The sequence below is a fragment of the Eubalaena glacialis genome, chromosome 1 (assembly GCF_028564815.1).
Source record: "Eubalaena glacialis isolate mEubGla1 chromosome 1, mEubGla1.1.hap2.+ XY, whole genome shotgun sequence".
Lineage (NCBI taxonomy): Eukaryota > Metazoa > Chordata > Mammalia > Artiodactyla > Balaenidae > Eubalaena > Eubalaena glacialis.
Window position 1 is genome coordinate 182240156 of NC_083716.1, and position 18188 is coordinate 182258343.

General features: G+C 39.7%; 1 protein-coding gene across 1 annotated transcript; it reads right to left on the reverse strand.

Annotated features, from left to right (window-relative positions):
* Positions 1 to 12155: 12155 nt before the first annotated feature.
* ATP5MC3 (ATP synthase membrane subunit c locus 3) lies at positions 12156 to 16146 on the reverse strand. Its single transcript, XM_061202234.1, has 5 exons — positions 16037 to 16146; positions 15738 to 15849; positions 14464 to 14541; positions 13384 to 13577; positions 12156 to 12690 (listed from the first exon to the last, which is right to left on the reverse strand). The coding sequence occupies exons 2-5, from the start codon at positions 15774 to 15776 to the stop codon at positions 12576 to 12578; spliced, it is 426 nt and encodes a 141-aa protein (XP_061058217.1). The 5' UTR covers positions 15777 to 15849; positions 16037 to 16146; the 3' UTR covers positions 12156 to 12575.
* Positions 16147 to 18188: the final 2042 nt, after the last annotated feature.

Genomic DNA, 18188 nt, shown 5'->3' on the forward strand with positions numbered 1-18188 from the left:
TGTAGGGCGCTGGAGCAGGTGGATGTTGAGGTCGCGTGAGGAGGTTGATGGTGTGCAGGGAGGAAAGGTGAACTCTGGGAAGGCTGCGGGTGGCGGGAGAGAAAGCAGGAGGAATCCTCTGAGCCCATCTCCGGTAACCTGGTATTTCCGTTGCTGTCACTTCCCGGCCCTTGGTAGGAAGGAGGGTAAAGCGTAGGGAGGCGCGCACCGAAACCCACCTTCCGGCTGCACTGAAGCCTGAGAAGGAGAGCTTCGGTTTAGAAGACGCGGAGTTTGCTGGAAATTACTCCCTAAGCCCCCTACGCGCCTGAAACGGGGAAGCAAGATGTCAGTTCCGAAATAAATGAAAAAGCCTTTACCATGAATGGCGTTTGTTCGAATTTTACTAAGCTGTAGCTGGAACTGATTCCTCAGGCTCTTAGCGCCCAGTACAGTGTATGATGTTAGCATATAATTATGTTCTAAGTAACTTACTAAAAGGAAATACAGTGCCTTCCACTATATCTCCCTAACTTAAAATAGTGCAAGAGAAAAATCCTCCATATTATGGTGTATCCTATTTTATCAATTTTCCTTTACTTAGTAGTTACAGATAAAAATATATCAATTTTAGTAGAGATAATTCCAAACCTTTAAAACATCAACAACTCCGTATTAACACTTAAGAGAGGCCCAAAGGACACCAAATTAATACGGCGTAGAAATAGCACTCTTTCCATAGTACTATCCTACTGCTTAATAGGCCGATGCAATGCCTAGGAAATATCTGTCAAGCTTTGAAAGTAGCTATTTAAAAAGAAGGGGGAGGGAGGTAATCATTTGATTAACATAAAGGACAAAAAAGACTATTTATTGCTCTTCAGTTGACACAGATACATTCCTACAAACAAAGAGAAGTGCTGAAAATATTTCTTAATGTTGCTCTATGATTCTCTTTACAACTTAAATGTTTCAAATGTTAAAGGTAGGGATATTGATTTTTCAATAAATACACCCTAGCACCCTTGAAAAGTATGATGGGGACCCTGCGAAAATTTGCATTAATTATTTTTTTAAAAAGCACGTTTTTTTCAGTGCCTTGTTTTCCACTTATAAGTGATGATTTCTAGTCTATAGCAAAATTATGTATTAAGTTTACATATGAACATTAAATGCACTCAAACATTATCTCCAAACTCAAATGAAACTGAAATTGTTGGAAGATTGTGGGGCATAGTATTTGAGAGTTAATGAACCTGCAGTTCAATGATGGTATCTGGCATAAAAGTGACACTGTAATGGCACTGGACCTTTTAGCAGGTTTCTGGCCTCTATACGTGTATGTGAGCCAACTCACCCCTCTTTTAAAACTAATTTCCTTACTCAAGAGACCTGAAAGAAGCCAAATTATTGATGCTGTTTATGTCTCAAGTTAAAATGAAAGTACCATCTCTACATTAGTAACATTGTAGTAGTGTTAGTGTAGTGTAGCACTGATTATTAAAACCTCAGCAGTTCAGATTACTGATGATGAACATGGTGATGGACAAAATGTGCGACTGACAGATCACAAATTGTTAGGTCTAGAATATATTCACTAAAATAACACTTCTCTCCATCCCCCAAAATGTCTAATGTGAGCAAGTGAGTTATAAATGTTATGGCATTTCAAAGTAGATAGACTTTTTAAAACAATTATTTTCCATTCACTTATATCAAAAAATTGAAATTCTCTTCTCCAGTTTGATTCATTTTCAATTGGCAGTAGGTTTGGTTTTAAATTTCTCCTCCTCATCCCTACTTCTCCAGTCCATTGCCAAGCAGATAATTATCTACATAATGAGCTAGAACATGCTATTTTTAAAAAAGTCTTTTGGGAGTCCTTTTAGACAAGAGAACAATCATTTAGTAATACAAATGGTGCTGATCGGTTGTGAGAATATAGTTTTGCTAATTTTCTAAAGAGAAAGTATACCAAGGATGAAAAAATATAAAGGAGGTCAGAGGGAAAAATAGGTGAAATGGATGCAGATCTGTTATATATACATGTAGGCAGCCTGGCATAGCAAAGTGACTCACTTTATCTACATACTTCTAGTTCCACAACAGCTCCTTCACTATAGCTTTTCTTCTACAAATGGAGAAAACATTCAGTGTAGACAAAATGAATGTAGTCAATATTTTCAGTTCTGATCCTGTGAACATAATTATAAGCTCACTGTTCATGCATATCCTCATAAAAGGCTTTGCTTTTCAATTTTTTTCTCACTTCCTCATTCCTCCATGTCCCCAACAGCCCTAAAGTTCTCTACAATCTTCTTTTTACAAATGCAGGAAAATTCTGGACTGCTTCTTTGCCTGTCTTATTGTTCCACACATGTATCTACCCAACTTACTCCTAAGAAAATTAGTGAGCATCTGGTGAACCACCTTTAAGAACCCATGATGAATTCTGAATAAAACTGCTATTCCTTAGATACAAAGAGAAGCTATTTTAAGAAAACTCAGGACTTCCCTCATGGCTCAGTGGTTGGGAATCCGCCTGCCAATGCAGGGGACATGGGTTTGAGCCCTGGTCCGGGAAGATCCCACATGCCGCAGAGCAACTAAGCCCATACGCCACACCTACTAAGCCTGCATGCCACAGCTACTGAAGCCTATGCTTTGCAACAAAGAGAAGCCACCACAATAAGAAGCCCGCGCACCGCGTCGAAGAGAAGCCCTGGCTCGCCGCAACTAGACAGAAAGCCCACGTGCAGCAACGAAGACCCAACGCAGCCAAAAATAAATAAATTTTAAAAAACCCTCATTTCTGTCAAAAAAAATGTCCATTACTAAATACCACAAGAAACAGTGGTGGTCTCTAAATGCTCTCAAAACCTTCCCAATGCCACAGAATGGGGTATTTCCACCTTGTTAAGAAGTATTATGTGGTTGTCAATCAATCTGTTATTGCTCATAAGGATGCTACTAAAACTCTGCTAAATATATATATATATATATATATATATATATAGGAAAAGAGAGTGCAAAGGGAAGATTTAATTTATAAGACATAGTTTCTGTTTGTCTGTAGCTAAACAAAACATAGCATAGTCCAGGGCCTCCCTTATGTTTGCCTTGGACTACATTTTCACAGGTATTCTCAAGATGCAGCTCAGTACAGTGGTTTAGCTGGGATTTTGCCAGTGGGATCAGGAAAGGTGTGTGTATGTGTGTCTGTGTGGTGTGAAAGGGGTGGAGGAAGCAGGACATGATTATCCACCCACCTGATATCTGAGATGAGGACAGCATGGCCCCAGACATTTTAGTTGACCTTTTGGTAGCTTCTATTTCATGGCAGATCTTCTCTCCCTCCCTATGCCAGCCAGGGTTTTCTTGCATATTGATGAAATGACCTGTAATAAGTTACTTCTCAGTACCTGTCCTCACTATGGAAATTTCCATTCTGAACATTTCAAGTGCAAGGAAGACCACTGTCCACCTCCTACCCCCAATCTTTAGTTTCTCAAAAGAATTTATAATTAACTGTGTGTGGCATTGTGGGGAAAAACTAGAGGGCTGTATTTATCTTCAAATTACACCAGTAAGCTTATGCCAGCTTCAATGACACCAGCCCAAAGAGAGAGAATGGAACTTAAGGGCCTTGTTTTTGTCCCTCATCTCAATGCCTTCTCCTATCTCTCTCTCATCCCACTCCTTATAAAGAGGGCTTGTCATCATTCTAGTCTGCTTTCCACACACTATTAAATTATCAGTAAAAGTAGATAGAACCACTCCCAGAATAGACTTTTATCTGTCATTTGTGTCTACCCTTCATGACTCCCCACAACTAGTTTATTTGTCAACCTAAGGCCCAAATAATGCCAAAGCCGTGAATTCCTTATTTGCCAGAAACCAAGGAATGTCTAGTCATATGGACCCTCCTGGGCCCTTAGACTAATACCTAGCTCTTTCCAGTTACCTTCTTACCTTGGACACAGCCTCATAGGTTAACTGTCAACCAAATGCTCTGTCTCTATAGTTTATTATTCATAGTGTCAGTATTCATTGAGCATGAACATGCCAGGCACTGTTCCTGGCCCTGTGACTACAACAATAAAGACAAAGTCCTCTAAGGAGATCCTCATGGTGGGAGGAGGGCGTGACACAATACATATATAAATACTAAGATAATTTAAATAGTGGTAAGTGCTATGGAGAAAATAGAGCAGGAGTGTGATAACATGCAGTATTATAAGCGTACTCCTTTGATACAACTTTAGAGGACTTCAGAGCTACAGACATTTTAGATATCTCTAGAGAAGTAGGTAAATGCTTTGAACTGCCCTTTAGATACAAGTCTTAAGGGAATAATACTGAGCAGTCCAGCATCTGAGAGACTCAGCCAACCTATGCAGCCTATGCTTTGAGGAAGCAAATCCTGGGACTCTTCTATAAGAGGAGCAGATCCTGGAATTTCCAGGGCTGGGAAGTGCTGACTAAATGATTTTTTAAAAAAGCAGCCACTGACAACAACCACGAGTCCTCTTAGGAGTTTCTGCCAAGATCAGTCGTAGGATGCTAGCTCATGCTACTAGGCGGAACAATCAGGAGCCCCTGGATTTACAAGTCCCTGTTGATCTTAGGTCAATTCCTCTCTTCAAAATTTAAGCTCCTTTGAGAAAGAAGCTCTAAGTTACAAAACATATAAGAGGAGATAGAGTACTTACATCATTTGGGAGAAAGAAGTACAGATTCTTGCCAGGAACCTGTGCCAATTTTTAGAGATTATAAACAGATTGATAGCCGAAAGGATATGATCTAGGGAGACAGGTTACCCTCAATTTACAAAATTGACATTTCTATAGATTTGTAAGTGAGATGTGTATTGCAGCCTGTTTTCTCACTGACAGATTAGACCAGTGGTTCTCAAACTTTTTGACTTTGGGACCCTACACCTCATAACAACATCTTAACATAAGTAACACTTTGGGGAAATATAATTATATTTTCTAAAACAAAAATAGAAGAATGACATTGTTTTCATTTTTGCAAATCATTGTCATGCCTTAGTAGAAGATAGTTGCATTATTGTATCTGCTTCTGCATTTGATCTGCTGCAATATGTTGTTTTGGTTGAAGTGTATGATGAAAATCTAGCCTCACAGAGCTATGTAAATGGAAAAGGGAGGACCTCATGAACTCCCTGAAAGGCTCTTGGGGCCCTCAGAATTCTCAGACCACACTTTAAGAATCACTGGATTAGCAGTACATTGCAATAGGGAGGAGGAAACAAGTCTTCCAATGAACGAGTTGACAGCTGTTTTTAAAGATAAGGAGTCTGAGTCATGACATGCTGGAAATCATAGTATTCTGGTAGTACTTCTTTGAGAAGCACTGTAAACTTTGAGTTTTATGTATATACAGATCATCTGGGTTCCTTGTTAAAATTCAGATTCTGATTCAAAAGATCTGATGCGAGGCTACAGAACCTATAGTTCTAACAAGCTCCCAGGTGATGCCAATGGTGCTGATCCATGGACATCACTTTGAGTAGCAATGCTCTAGTAAATTATGATATACACATCACCAGAAAACCTATAGGAGAATGCACGAGTAAGCTTGAGTGTGTGTGTGTGTGTGTGTGTGTGTGTGTGTGTGTGTGTGAGGGAAGTGTAGGATAGGGATAGGTGGAGGAAAGAGAGAAGTATAAAGAAATGCATGCCATCTACCAATACTTTTTAAAAAACTGTTTAAAAGATGCTATTGTTTCTTATAATCCTATACTATGACAAATTTTCACTACTACTTGTCAACTAGCAAAGCAAGCTAAGGCATAATGTTGCTATGTTTGTTGAGGCAGAGGAGAATGGTATTAAATCTGAAAAAAAATAATTTTTGCCCCTAATAATGTAAAGGATTGGGCAACTAATTGATGGACTATGTGTTAGAGTCTTAAGTCCACAGTATTAGCAGTAGAGCAATAGCATGAAATTATGCAATTTATATATGCTCAGCATATAGAGAATTCAACAACTCATTTATAATTTCATGTGTAGAAATCACATATTTTAAAAGGCTTTGCAGAGGATAGTACTGCAACAATACAAACTTTTCCTTACTTAACATGCAAAACAAACCATATTGGCTAAAATTATCAAACAGAATTTAAAACTTGCAGTAGAAGCATGAGATAGTTTATTTGGTTATTGTTATTTCCCATTTCTCTACAATCTTTCCTTAAACTTAACTTCAAGGACATTAATTTCTACCCAACTTTAGCTGCTTAACAACTTGACCACAAAATTTGGTCATTCCTTGGACCTACCTTACTTCTAAGATCTGAACTCTGAAATTTAAAAAATTTCTTGTCTAGTTTTTGGTGCTTACTGAAATGGATCTTCAACCTTATTGCAACCTCTGAGCCCTTGATCCCTCCCTCTTTTAAAAAAATTTTGATAAAATACACACAAAATTTACCATCTTAACCATTTTAAGTGTATATTTCAGTCATGTTATAATAAATACATTCATAATGTTGTGCAACCATCACCACCATCCATCTCCATAACTCTTCTCATCTAGTAAACGAAAATCCTATACCCACTAAACTATAGCCGCCTGCCCCCCTCACTTCCCCCACCTCAGGCCCTAGCAACCACAATTCTACCTTTTGTCTCCATGATTTTGACTACTCTAAGTACCTCATATAAGCGAAATCATACAGTGTCTTTTTGTGACAGGCTTATTTCACTTAGCATAATGTCCTCAGGGTTCATCCACAGTGTAGCATGTGTCAGAATTTCCTTATTTTTAAGGCTGAAAAATATTCCACTGTATGTATATACCACATTTTGTTTATCCATTCATCCATCGATGACACTTGGGTTGCCATTTTAGCTATTGTGAATAACGTTGCTATGATTATGGGTGTACAAATATCTCTTCAAGACCTTGCTTTCGATTCTTTTGAGTATATACCCAGAAGTGCAATTGCTGGGTCATATGGTAATTCTATTTCTAATTTTTTGAGGAACACCATACTGTTTTCTACAGCAGCCATACCATTTTACATTCCTACTTACTGTGCACAAGGGTTCCATTTTCTCCATATCAATGCCAACATTTGTTATTTTCCATTTTTCTTTGATAGTAGCTATTCTAGTGGGTGCTTGGTGGTATCTCACTGTAGTTTTGATTTGCATTTCCCTAATGATTAGTGATGTTGAGCATCTTTTCATGTGTTTGTTAGCCATTTGACTATCTTTTTTGGAGAAACATCTATTCAAGTCCTTTGGTCATTTTTAAATTGGGTTGTTTGTTTTTTTTGTTGTTGAGTTTTAGGAGTACTCTATATGTCTGGATATTAATCCCTTATCAGATATATGATTTACAAATATTTTCTCCCATTCTGTGGATTGCCTTTTTACTCTGTTGATGGTTTTATTGCACAAATTTTAAAAAATTTTCATGATGTCCAATTTATCTACTTTTTTCTTTTGTTGCCTGTGCCTTTGGTGTCATATCCAAGAAATCATTGCCAAATCCAATGTCCTGCAAACTTTGCCCTGTTTTCTTCCAAGAGTTTTATAATTTTAGGTCTTACATTTAAGTCTTTAATCCACTTTGAGTTAATTTTTGTATACAGTGTTAAATAAGGGTCCAGCTTTTTTCTTTTGCATGTGGATAGCCAGTTTTCCCAGTATCATTTGCTGAAAAGACTGTCCTTTCTCCATTGAATGGTCTTAGCATTTTTGTCAAAAATTATTTTACAAAAAAATATTACTCAGCCATAAAAAAGCATGAAATATTGCCTTTTGTAGCAACATTGATGGACCTAGAGAATATTATACGTAGTGAAGTCAGACAGAGAAAGACAAATACTATATGATATCACTTATATGTGGAATCTAAAAAACAATACAAATGAATCTACATACAAAACAGAAACAGACTTACATAGAAAACAAACTTACGGTTACCAAAGGGGAGAGGGAGGGAAGAAGGGACAAATTAGGAGTATGGGATTAACAGATACAAATTACTGAACATAAAACAGATAAGCAACAAGGATTTACTGTATAGCACATGGAATTATATTCAATACCTTGTAATAACCTATAATGGAATATAATCTGAAAAAAATAATTGAATCACTTTGCCGTACACCTGAAACTAACACAATTTTGTAAATCAACTATACTATACTAAAAAAAAAGAGTAAAAAAATTATTTGGCCATATATGCAAGGGTTTATTTCTGGGCTCTCTATTCTATTCCATTGGTCTATTATGTCTATCTTTATGCCAGCACCACAGTTTTGATTACTGTAGCTTTTGTAAGTTTTGAAATCAGAAAGTTCATACTGTTCTTTTTTTGACTTTCTCCACATCTTCCTTTAGTTCTTTGATCTTTAAGACAGTTGTTTAAAAGTCTTTGCCTAGTAGATCTGCCATCAGGTCTTTTTCAGGGGCAGATTCTGTTGATCTTTTTTTCCTTTTAATGAACTACACTTTCCTGTTTCTTTGAATATTTTGTGATATTTTTTGTTGAAAACTGGACATTTGAATCTAATAATGTGGGATTCCTGGAAATCAGATTCTCCTCCTTCCCCAAGATTTGAACTTTTTATTATTTTTATTTATTGTTGTAGGCTGTCTCTGTGCCAAGGATCAACCTGATGTGTAAACATAAGGTCTTCTCAGGTCTTTTCTGAGCCATGACTTCCCTTGGGCACAAGTGGTCACTGTGCTTACTCCTGCTCTGCACTTCTTTTATTCACTTGTACTCCATATCATATACCATACCTTTCCCCTTTTCAAGCCCACAAGTCTCTCTTCAGGAGTATGCTTCAATCTGTTATTAAAATTCTATAACAAAACAACATACTAACTTCTCCCAAATCAACTTTTTCCTTGTCATCCCTAAGATAATCATACTAAAAACCAAAGCATGGGCTTTGGAATCAAAGATGACCTGAATTTGGATCCTGACTTTGCCACTTAATGGCTATGTAATTTAGGGAACCGTTTAACTCCTCTGAGCCTTTTTACTCTGCATCTTGGAAACCAATCCCAATTTTGCATGGTTGTCATGAAAGTTAAATGACATAGTATATGAAGTCCCTAGGATAGGGAATGGCACTTATTTGATGCACATACCCTCTCCTCCTCCAACTGGTTCCCATCAAATCCAACTGATACAACTTTTGTAGACTCTTTTAAAAAAAATACTCATTGCCGCCATCCTAGACTGGACCCTCGTTGCCTCTCAGCAAAGCTACTATAGCAACCACTGACCATTACTGGCTCCGGTCTATCCTACACTGTTCTTGTATTAAACTTTCTTGGCTCTAGACCTTCAATGGCTGGCTGTGGTCAAATGAATAAAACCCACACTTTTACATCTGACAAATTACATAATTTGGCCCCAGTTTACCTTTGCAGCCTTATCTTACACTATTTCCCTACCATACCCAGGCAGCTCTGTTTCTCACGAACCTTACCACATGCTATTCACTAGCTAAGATACCCTCTTATTCTGGCCTTTCTTCATTCCACCAGTTCAAGGTTTATATTAATTTGTAGAAAAATAACTCTTCTTCATGTGATTCCATCGTTAGAAAACTCTTTCTACTCCCCTGAACATCTTAGTACTTACTGCCACTCTTCTGGAACTCAGCATTCTACTTTGAGTTTTAGTTATTTCCATACATGTCTAGTGTTTGGGGCTAGATGACGAGTTTTTCTTTAGTTCAAACACACACTTCATACTCAAATCTGTATTTTGGTTTAATCCCAAAGGCATTAAAAATACCACATTCCTGCAATGAAGAAAGGTAATATGTTACCAAATAAGAAGTATGCCTGGAAATCTGAAATACCTTTAGGTATTCTAAATAAATACAGATGAATTAGCACTCTACCACTCTTGGGTGCTCTTGTCTCTTGGAGTTTTTAAACAGGCCAAACTTAGCAACATGGAAAACTCATTTGGTCTTCAATGCGAAAACATCTTTATTGGCCTCTGTTCAGAAACTAAGAAGTTAGTGAAAAGCATACACCATTAATATTTGCTTATAAGGCTGGTAGTACTTGCTGCAAAAATGGCATACAATAAACATTTCTGCTGTCAAATAGATGTATTCTGGTGATGTACTTTCAATGTCAGAAACTTGTTACTCCAAGTAAGGTAAAATCGCCTGTGGTTATACTTCTAAGTTATACTGATTTTCTAAAGAATTTTTTTTTCCTCAGTAACTTGGAAGCCAGGCAGCCACAGCACAATTTCCTTTTCATTCTCAGGGGATTTCCTCAGCTAAGGGCATGTCTTACAAGAAACCTGTTCCAGAATCAATGTTTCAGGCCTCTTTAAACACCAAACCAGCACTAAGCAGGTTTTTTGTTTGTTTGGCCTAAAATGAACTTGTAACAGAGGACTGGTTAATCTAAGTATTTCCCTAGGACTTAAAAAATTTCATATGATTTTACACTATGGACTTTGTGTTAATTGTACAGTACTTCTTCGTAAACTGTAGTAAGATATGTATTTTCTTTTAACCATTTTAAAGTGTACAATTCAGTGGCATTCAGTACATTCACAATGTTGTACAACCATCACCAGAACACCGGTTACCCCAAAAGGAACTCCCACACCTATTAAGCAGTTACTTCCCAATCTCTACTCCCACTAGCCTTTAGTAACCACTAATCTGCTGTCTCTATGGATTTTTTTTCTTTTTTCGGTGGCACTGCGCAGCTTGTGGGATTTTAGTTTCCCAACCAGGGATTGAACCTGGGTCCTCGGCGGTGAGAGCACGCAGTCCTAACCACTGGACCACCAAGGAATTCCCCCCGTCTCTACGGATTTGCGTATTCTGAATATTTCATGTAAATATTCAGCCTTTTGTGCTTGGCTTCTTTCACTTAGCATGTTTTCAAGGTTCACTCATGTTGTAACGCTCATCAGTGCCTCATTTCTTTTCTATGGCTGAATAATATTCCATTATATGGATATACCACATTTTATCATCAGTTTATCCAAACATCAATTTGGTTGTCTCTACCTTTTGGCTATTGTGAATAGTGCTGCTATGAACATCTGTATATAGTTTTTGTTTGAATGCCTGTAATTCTTCTGGGTATATACCAAGCTGTGGAATTGCTGGGTCATATAATACATGTAATACTTCTTTACATTGCTAAATTCAAATACTTAGTACTATTTAAGAAAATAGTGAAGGTTCCAGGACATTATGTAACATAGACTAGGTGATTAACCAACCAGAAAGTGGTAGTAGCTCTAGCTCTTTAGTGTTTTTGACACTTTATAGAGAGTGGGAAGGATACAGATAAGTTAGTGATTCTCAAATAATGTGCACAAAAATTACCTGAGAAACCTTTTTAAAAATGCAGATGGCTGCGTTTCAAGGCCAAAGACTCTAATTCAGTAGGTCTGGAGCCTAGGGATTTGTACTTTAGACATCCTAGGTGATTCTGATGGAGATGGGTCTTCCCACTGCACTTTGACAAACCCTTGTAGCTGATGGCTCTTTCTCAACTGAAATCAAATTAGGCAGAAGGGATTAAAGGAGTAAAATGAAGCTTTCCAACAGTCATCCTAATCTTTTATAGAAACCCTGAAACTGTGATGACAAATGATGTAATGATAAAATATATCTGCTAGGGGGAAAGCTCAGTCTTTCTATAGTAGCACCCCTTTCTTCATTTTAATAGGCAAAATTTGACCAATAAGCAACACGTAGTATTATAAACAGAATACTATTGAACCAATTGTCATTCCCAAGACTCCTATTATAAACATTTGTTGGTATCAAAGATAAGCAATGCTTTAGCAACTTTTGGCTTTAAATTTAAATTCAGTTTACTTTTTGATATTTGGTTTTTAATGAGAGCCTTGTTTAAGCAAGAAACTAGCTGCTAGTTAGATTGAGTTTCTTCTTAGAAGACAGATAAGATTCACTATAGACACACAACTGCTTAACGTGAGACCTACTGAAAAGTAAAAATCACCTCCCTAAGCCCAACACCCATTTAATAAGGCTTCAATTCCTAAAAACCCGACATGATTTATTTTTTGATCCAGCTGTGTAAGACCAGCCAGGTTAGTCCTGGAAGGTGATTCTGCTTCCAAGTATTGTAATTCACGTTAGCCCTTAAAAACACAAAACCATCTTGAGTAATTAATATCTTGATTTAATTAATCATATTTCATAGAAGCTCAAAGCACTCAAACATTCCCCCTTTACATGAATAAACAAAAGCCCTATAATTTACAATGTTCAGAACACTATATAAAAGAATTCCCATAAAAATTACATTAGGATCTTTTCCATCACCAGGGCAACTGCAGTAGTTTCCTCTGACTTGTACAGCCTCTGCCTGAATACATGTTCTTCTTTGTGATGATCTAAATTTAAATTTAGGTAAGTACAAATCACAGCAAAAATTAAAGTTTTCATCTTTAATGAAATGACTTTGGAAATAACGTACATTTTCATGACACCAATGCTACAGTTTTTGGAGTCACAGTAAGATACACAGAATTACATCCGTAATTAACATGAATGCCAACATTTCAAGCAGTAATTTCTGTTACATGGCAAACAAGATCAAGAAAGCAACCATCAAACAAAAGAGACCCATAGCTTCAGACAAGGCAAATCCCAGGATAGCATATGAGAACAGCTGCTGTTTCAGCGAAGGGTTTCTAAAAGAGACAACACATATCATTGTTACTTTGAAATATTATTTGAATTTTAACATGGTTGGTAAATGTTCAAGAACCAGATTACTAGCGTGAGGATCTCTGTCAATTGGAAAGTACCGGAACAGTGTTTTGCCTAGATCTCTTTTGGTTCTGCCTTTGACGTTCCTTTCTCCTCATTCCTAATCATATGGGGAAAGGGAGGCGCTGTCTCTCTATATCAATATAAATGGTTAGTCTTCATCCATTTTGAGGGATTCTGACATTCTTCTTATCCCCGTGAAAGTATGTTCTATACTTTTTAAGATTTGATAGTTTAAAAATAAGGTCTTAAATAATAAAATGGAAGCTGATATTTTTAAAGCATGAGCTCTCTTAATTATATTCCCACTACAACTTAAAAATTAAAGAGTGCAGACTCTGAAGTCAAAGTGAGTTAAAATTTATTTTCTGACACTGGCTTTGACTTTGGGCAAGCAGTATAACCTCTGTGTCCCTAGTCCTTCACAGGTAAACGAGTGTTTCTCCAAGGCGTGTTGGGAGCAGTGAGATAATTGCATGCAAAGACCTCAAAATATAATGCAAGACACAGACAAGCACTTAATACAAAGTAGCTATGATTATTTCACTAGTTTTCTAAGTTTCCAATTATTTCAAGCATGTTTTTAAACTAGTTTATTTGGCAACAGGAATTACCTGGCATAACCAATGATGAGGCTGCCGAAGACTGTGCCAATACCAGCACCAGAACCGGCCACTCCTACTGTTGCAGCACCTGCACCTATAAATTTGGCCGCAGTATCAATGTCTCTGCTGACTGCACTGGTCTGGAACTCCCTTTGGATTAACTGAGACACACCATTCTGGGCCCCATTAAATACCGCAGAGCTCTAGAGAACAGGAAATAAAGGCAAAGGTCAAATCAGCAATCATAGTTAGCTATTTTAATTACCGTACTGTCAAAATGATAACCACTTCTCTATTTTTGTAGCTGAGTTTGAATAGGAGGTGGTGTGGCACAACAGAAAAATCTGGGGCTTAGAATAATTCCCATCTTGCAGAATAGGAACAGCAATATCTACACCGCATAAGGTTTTTGAAAATTAAGAAACAGTGTACGTGCATATGCTTTTTATTTTTAATTAATTAATTAATTAATTTTTGGCTGCATTGGGTCTTCGTTGCTGCACGCGGGCTTTCTCTAGTTGCGGCAAGCAGGGGCTACTCTTCGTTGCAGTGAGCAGGCTTCTCATTGCAGTGGCTTCTCTTGTTGCAGAGCACAGGCTCTAGGTGCGCGGGCTTCAGTAGTTGTGGCACGTGGGGTCAGTAGTTATGGCTCGCGGGCTCTAGAGCGCAGGCTCAGTAGTTGTGGCGCATGGGCTTAGTTGCTCCGCGGCATGTGGGATCAGGGCTCGAACCCGTGTCCCCTGCATTGGTAGGTGGATTCTTAACCACTGCGCCACCAGGGAAGCCCTGCATGTGCTTTTTAATAGAGTAGGCTGTTCAGTAACTGTTGCTATCATAATCTTAAATACAGGCAACTCAAAACCATATACTTAAGTATATATACTGACTAGATTTCTTAGCCAGTTCAGGTGGGTAAGTTTTGGATACAGAAGTTTCTTTCATTGGCTCATTCTCTGCAAATTTTTTGGATGAAAGGGTGGAAAGGACTGCCTCAAACCACTCATTAATGAGGTTTTTCCCCTTCACTTTAATGGAAACCATAAGACTTATTTGGTAGTGTTACTTAATTTCTATTATTACTACATTTACCTCTCCAGCCCTAGCCTCCGGTCGAGGTAACACTGATGCAGAAATTGGTCTGTATGCAACTCTGGATCCAGCTCGGATCTGTTAATGAAAAAAGATTCCATGTATTAAGTAAAAATACAGATAAGACTTCAAGGACCCTTTTGCACCATGAATTCTAAAAAGGCAAGCTGCAAAAATGAGTAAGAAAAATTATGACTTTTCTCTATTGATTCTTATCTTGTCTGTTTGGTCATTTTTCAAGGCACGAAGCTATTTTAATAAAGTTGTTAATGCAATTTTAAAGCTTGCTTCATAACATATTTGTGATATTCTGAACAAAACTTCTGAGAACAATTAGTTAAAAAGAATAAGTATTGCTTTTAAAATTTCAATTATTGTAGCGCCACAATTCAGATCAGAAAACCAGCAATAAAGACCCCACATTCTTTGGTAAGTTTAAGTGGATCAACAAGTAGGTACAACAGCACTATAAACAGCGTGTCATTTTAAATAGCCCATTAGTTAACATGAGCTCCCGCTATTTCTAGGATATTCCTATATGTCCATTAATCATAGAATTAAAAAGCAGTTTAAGCAATTCCACATCAGTGGAAGAACAACCGTTGAAATACTCTGACCATAAGGGCACGTTCCAGTCAACCTTCTCCGCCCTTGAGTGTCCACTAAATTAAGGTCACAGAAAATCCCTTCAGAACCAAGACCTGATTCTCTAAGACAAACCCCCGAGATCTTCACTTCACCAAAAGTGTCCAAAATGGTTTTGGAAATAACATCCCAGAAGCAGGAGGAGAGATTTTCGGGTCTTGCACCAGCCGCCTCCGCCCACACAGGGTGAGGCAAGTCCCTCCCTCTGCAGCAGCGAGACTGACCTACAGATCAGCAAGTGAGAGTGCAGCCGCGACGCTAGGCCTCGGAGGCCCCCTCCACTCTCCACTGCCCCCCAACCCTCGCGTCGCCGCGATCCAACGGGGTGTCGGAGGAGGTGGGGTGGGGGGGCCGCTCCGGAACGAGGGGCAAGGAGGGTTTGACCTACACCGAGCTGGGCCTGACAGCTAGGCCTCGGCGGCTCTCCACCCCCCGAGTGGAGGGGAGGAGCGGAGTGAGAAGCCCCAGGAAGAGGAGTAAAGGGAGAAAAGGACACAGAGGTTAAGGGGCTAGGGAGAGCTGTCCCGAGAGGGCGGTGTGTCCTGCCCCGAGGTGACCCGTTCAACAACGTGGACGCCCGGGCCAAATGGTCGGGGCCTCGAGCCCCCGGCCCAGCCTGGGCTACGCACCAGAGCTGGGGTGCAGGCGAGCTTGGCGCAGGCGAACATCTTGCACTCTTCGGGGCGGCGCGGCTGGAGGACTTGGGTGACAGGCGACTAGGGCTCCTCTCCCGCTTCCTCTCTGCGGAGGCAAAGAGGCTTAAGGTCAAGTGTCCTCCGAGGGCGCGTCCTTCCACCCAGGTCCCGCGGGCTCCCGTGCACGCGGTCAGCTCGGGCCCCGCGCCATGCGAGGCGACAGCTGAATGAATGGGTCCCTCCTGGGCGCGGCTCCACCTCGGCCAGGTCCGGCTCCCACGCCCTCCGCTTACCTTCCCGGGATATGGCAGCGGCCGAGTCAGCAGAGGTCGAAGGAATGGGGCTGGGCGCGCAAGCGCTGTCCGGCTCTTATCCGCGCCGCGGCACCCGGATGCAGAAGGCGGGGAATCGGGTGCAGCTGGGAAGACGCTCAAGGTCACTTTGTAAAAACTTTATTGGTAACCAGTCGGGAAAGGCAGCTACAGCCTCCCGGAGACGGACTGACGAGCAGAGGGTGGCGGAGAGACAAAAAGAAGAAATAAAGACCAGCCCAGGCAGAGAAAACCGAACAAGTTGTTTCGCCTTTGATCTAGGCTGGTCGGAGGATAGTGGGACTTTGTCTTTCAGCTGATACTTCATGAGATTTGGCCTTTTATCAGTTGCTAGGTCTCTTTCATAGAGGAGCTCCCTTCCTGGTCATTCTCCTCTGTGAAATGGGACTCTGTGTGGGGAAACGGTTCATTCTCTGCTTGGCAGAAGCAATTAGGGTTACCAGCAAAGTGAAAATAGATTTCTTTAAAGGAATCTGGAAAAGGGTTCCGGAGTCTGGAATAATCTTTTGGGTGAAAGTGGGCCTGACCTACTGGGACAAAGAAATAAGCAAATGAATAGATCTAAGAGCTTCGTGACTTGGGCACAAAATTGCCTCTTGGTAAAGTGAGGCAGGTCAGTTTTTCTTCCAGCCCCATGGTTGGGAGAATTAAGAGGTTGTAAATGTTTTTTCACGTAGGGCCAGGGACTAAAGAAAGTCTGAGTATTTTCAAAACTGACCCAACTTTAACACTTGTTTTTGGTAACTTTGGACTTTAGATGAATACAGAAATGTCTCAAAAAATGGCTCTTTCTGGACTTCTGTTAAGTCCCTGAATTCTGTAAATCTGACAATAGTTCTAACAAGTGGCTATCAGAGGTGATACAAATCAACATAAAAGATTAAATATCTAGTATCCCCAGCTGATGGGATGGCTGGGGACTGAAATCCCACCCACTTGGCCTAGAGCCCTGGTACAACATGGACCCAGAGGATCACTTCTTTTTCTAGTTGGCACAAAGGTGCAATATCATCTAGCAGTAATCCTGGGGAGAAGCCCTCAGAACTAAAATTTGAAGAATGAATAAGACTTTGTCACTGATCTAACTTCACAGGCAAATGCTTCAAAATCACACGCGAGCTAATCATTTTAGTTTCAATCTCTTTTTAAAAATTAATTAATTAAATTTTTATTTTTGGCTGTGTCGGGTCTTAGTTGCAGCACGCGGGATCTTCATTGCAGCACGCAGGCTTCTCTCCAGTTGCAGCGCGCTGGCTCTCTAGTTGAGGCGCGTGGGCTTAGTTGCCCCGTGGCATGTGGGATCTTCCCGGACCAGGGATTAAACCCATATCCCCTGCATTGGAAGAAGGATTCTTAACCACTGGACCACCAGGGAAGTCCCCAGGTTCAATCTTTAGCCCATAAAATAGAGATAATTCATACGTGCAGTTCAAAGAGAAATTATTAGTATATTTTCTCAAGTACTCAGTTCTTGCCTGAAGTATGTGGTAAGATGTCCTGTGATGCTTAAAGGAGAATAAACAATAATGCTCTGTATTAGTCAGAGTTCTCCAGAGAAACAGAACCAGCTGGAAGAAAAACTGACCTCCCTTAGTAGGATCCTACAGGTTCTGTTTCTGTGGAGAACCCTGAGTAGTACAGAGCACTATTGTTTATATATAGAGAGAGACAGACAGACAGACTGACAGGATGACCATGAGGAATGGGCTTATGTGGTTATAGAAGCTGAGAAGTCCCATAAGCTGATGTCTCCAAGCTGGAAACTCAGGAAAGCTGGTGGTATAATTCAATTGGAATCTGAAGGCCTGAGAACCAAGGAGGCCAATGATATAAATCCCAGTCTGAGAAGATAAGATGGAATATCCCATACCAAAGCCAGACAAAGATGTTACAAAAAAAGAAAACTACAGGCCAATATCACTGATGAACATAGATGCAAAAATCCTCAACAAAATACTAGCAAACAGAATCCAACAGCACCTTAAAAGGATCATACACCATGATCAAGTGGGGTTTATCCCAGGAATGCAAGGATTCTTCAATATACGCAAGTCAATCAACGTGATACACCATATTAACAAACTGAAGGAGAAAAATCATACGACCATCTCAA

Excerpts from the sequence above, each read along its gene's own strand:
- ATP5MC3 (XM_061202234.1), bottom strand. The coding sequence starts at position 15,776 with ATGTTCGCCTGCGCCAAGCTCGCCTGCACCCCAGCTCTG. Across the intron at positions 14,542-15,737 it reads TCGCCTGCACCCCAGCTCTG|ATCCGAGCTGGATCCAGAGT; the intron begins GTGCGTAGCCCA and ends TTTCATTAACAG. Across the intron at positions 12,691-13,383 it reads CTCATCATTGGTTATGCCAG|AAACCCTTCGCTGAAACAGC; the intron begins GTAATTCCTGTT and ends TGTCTCTTTTAG.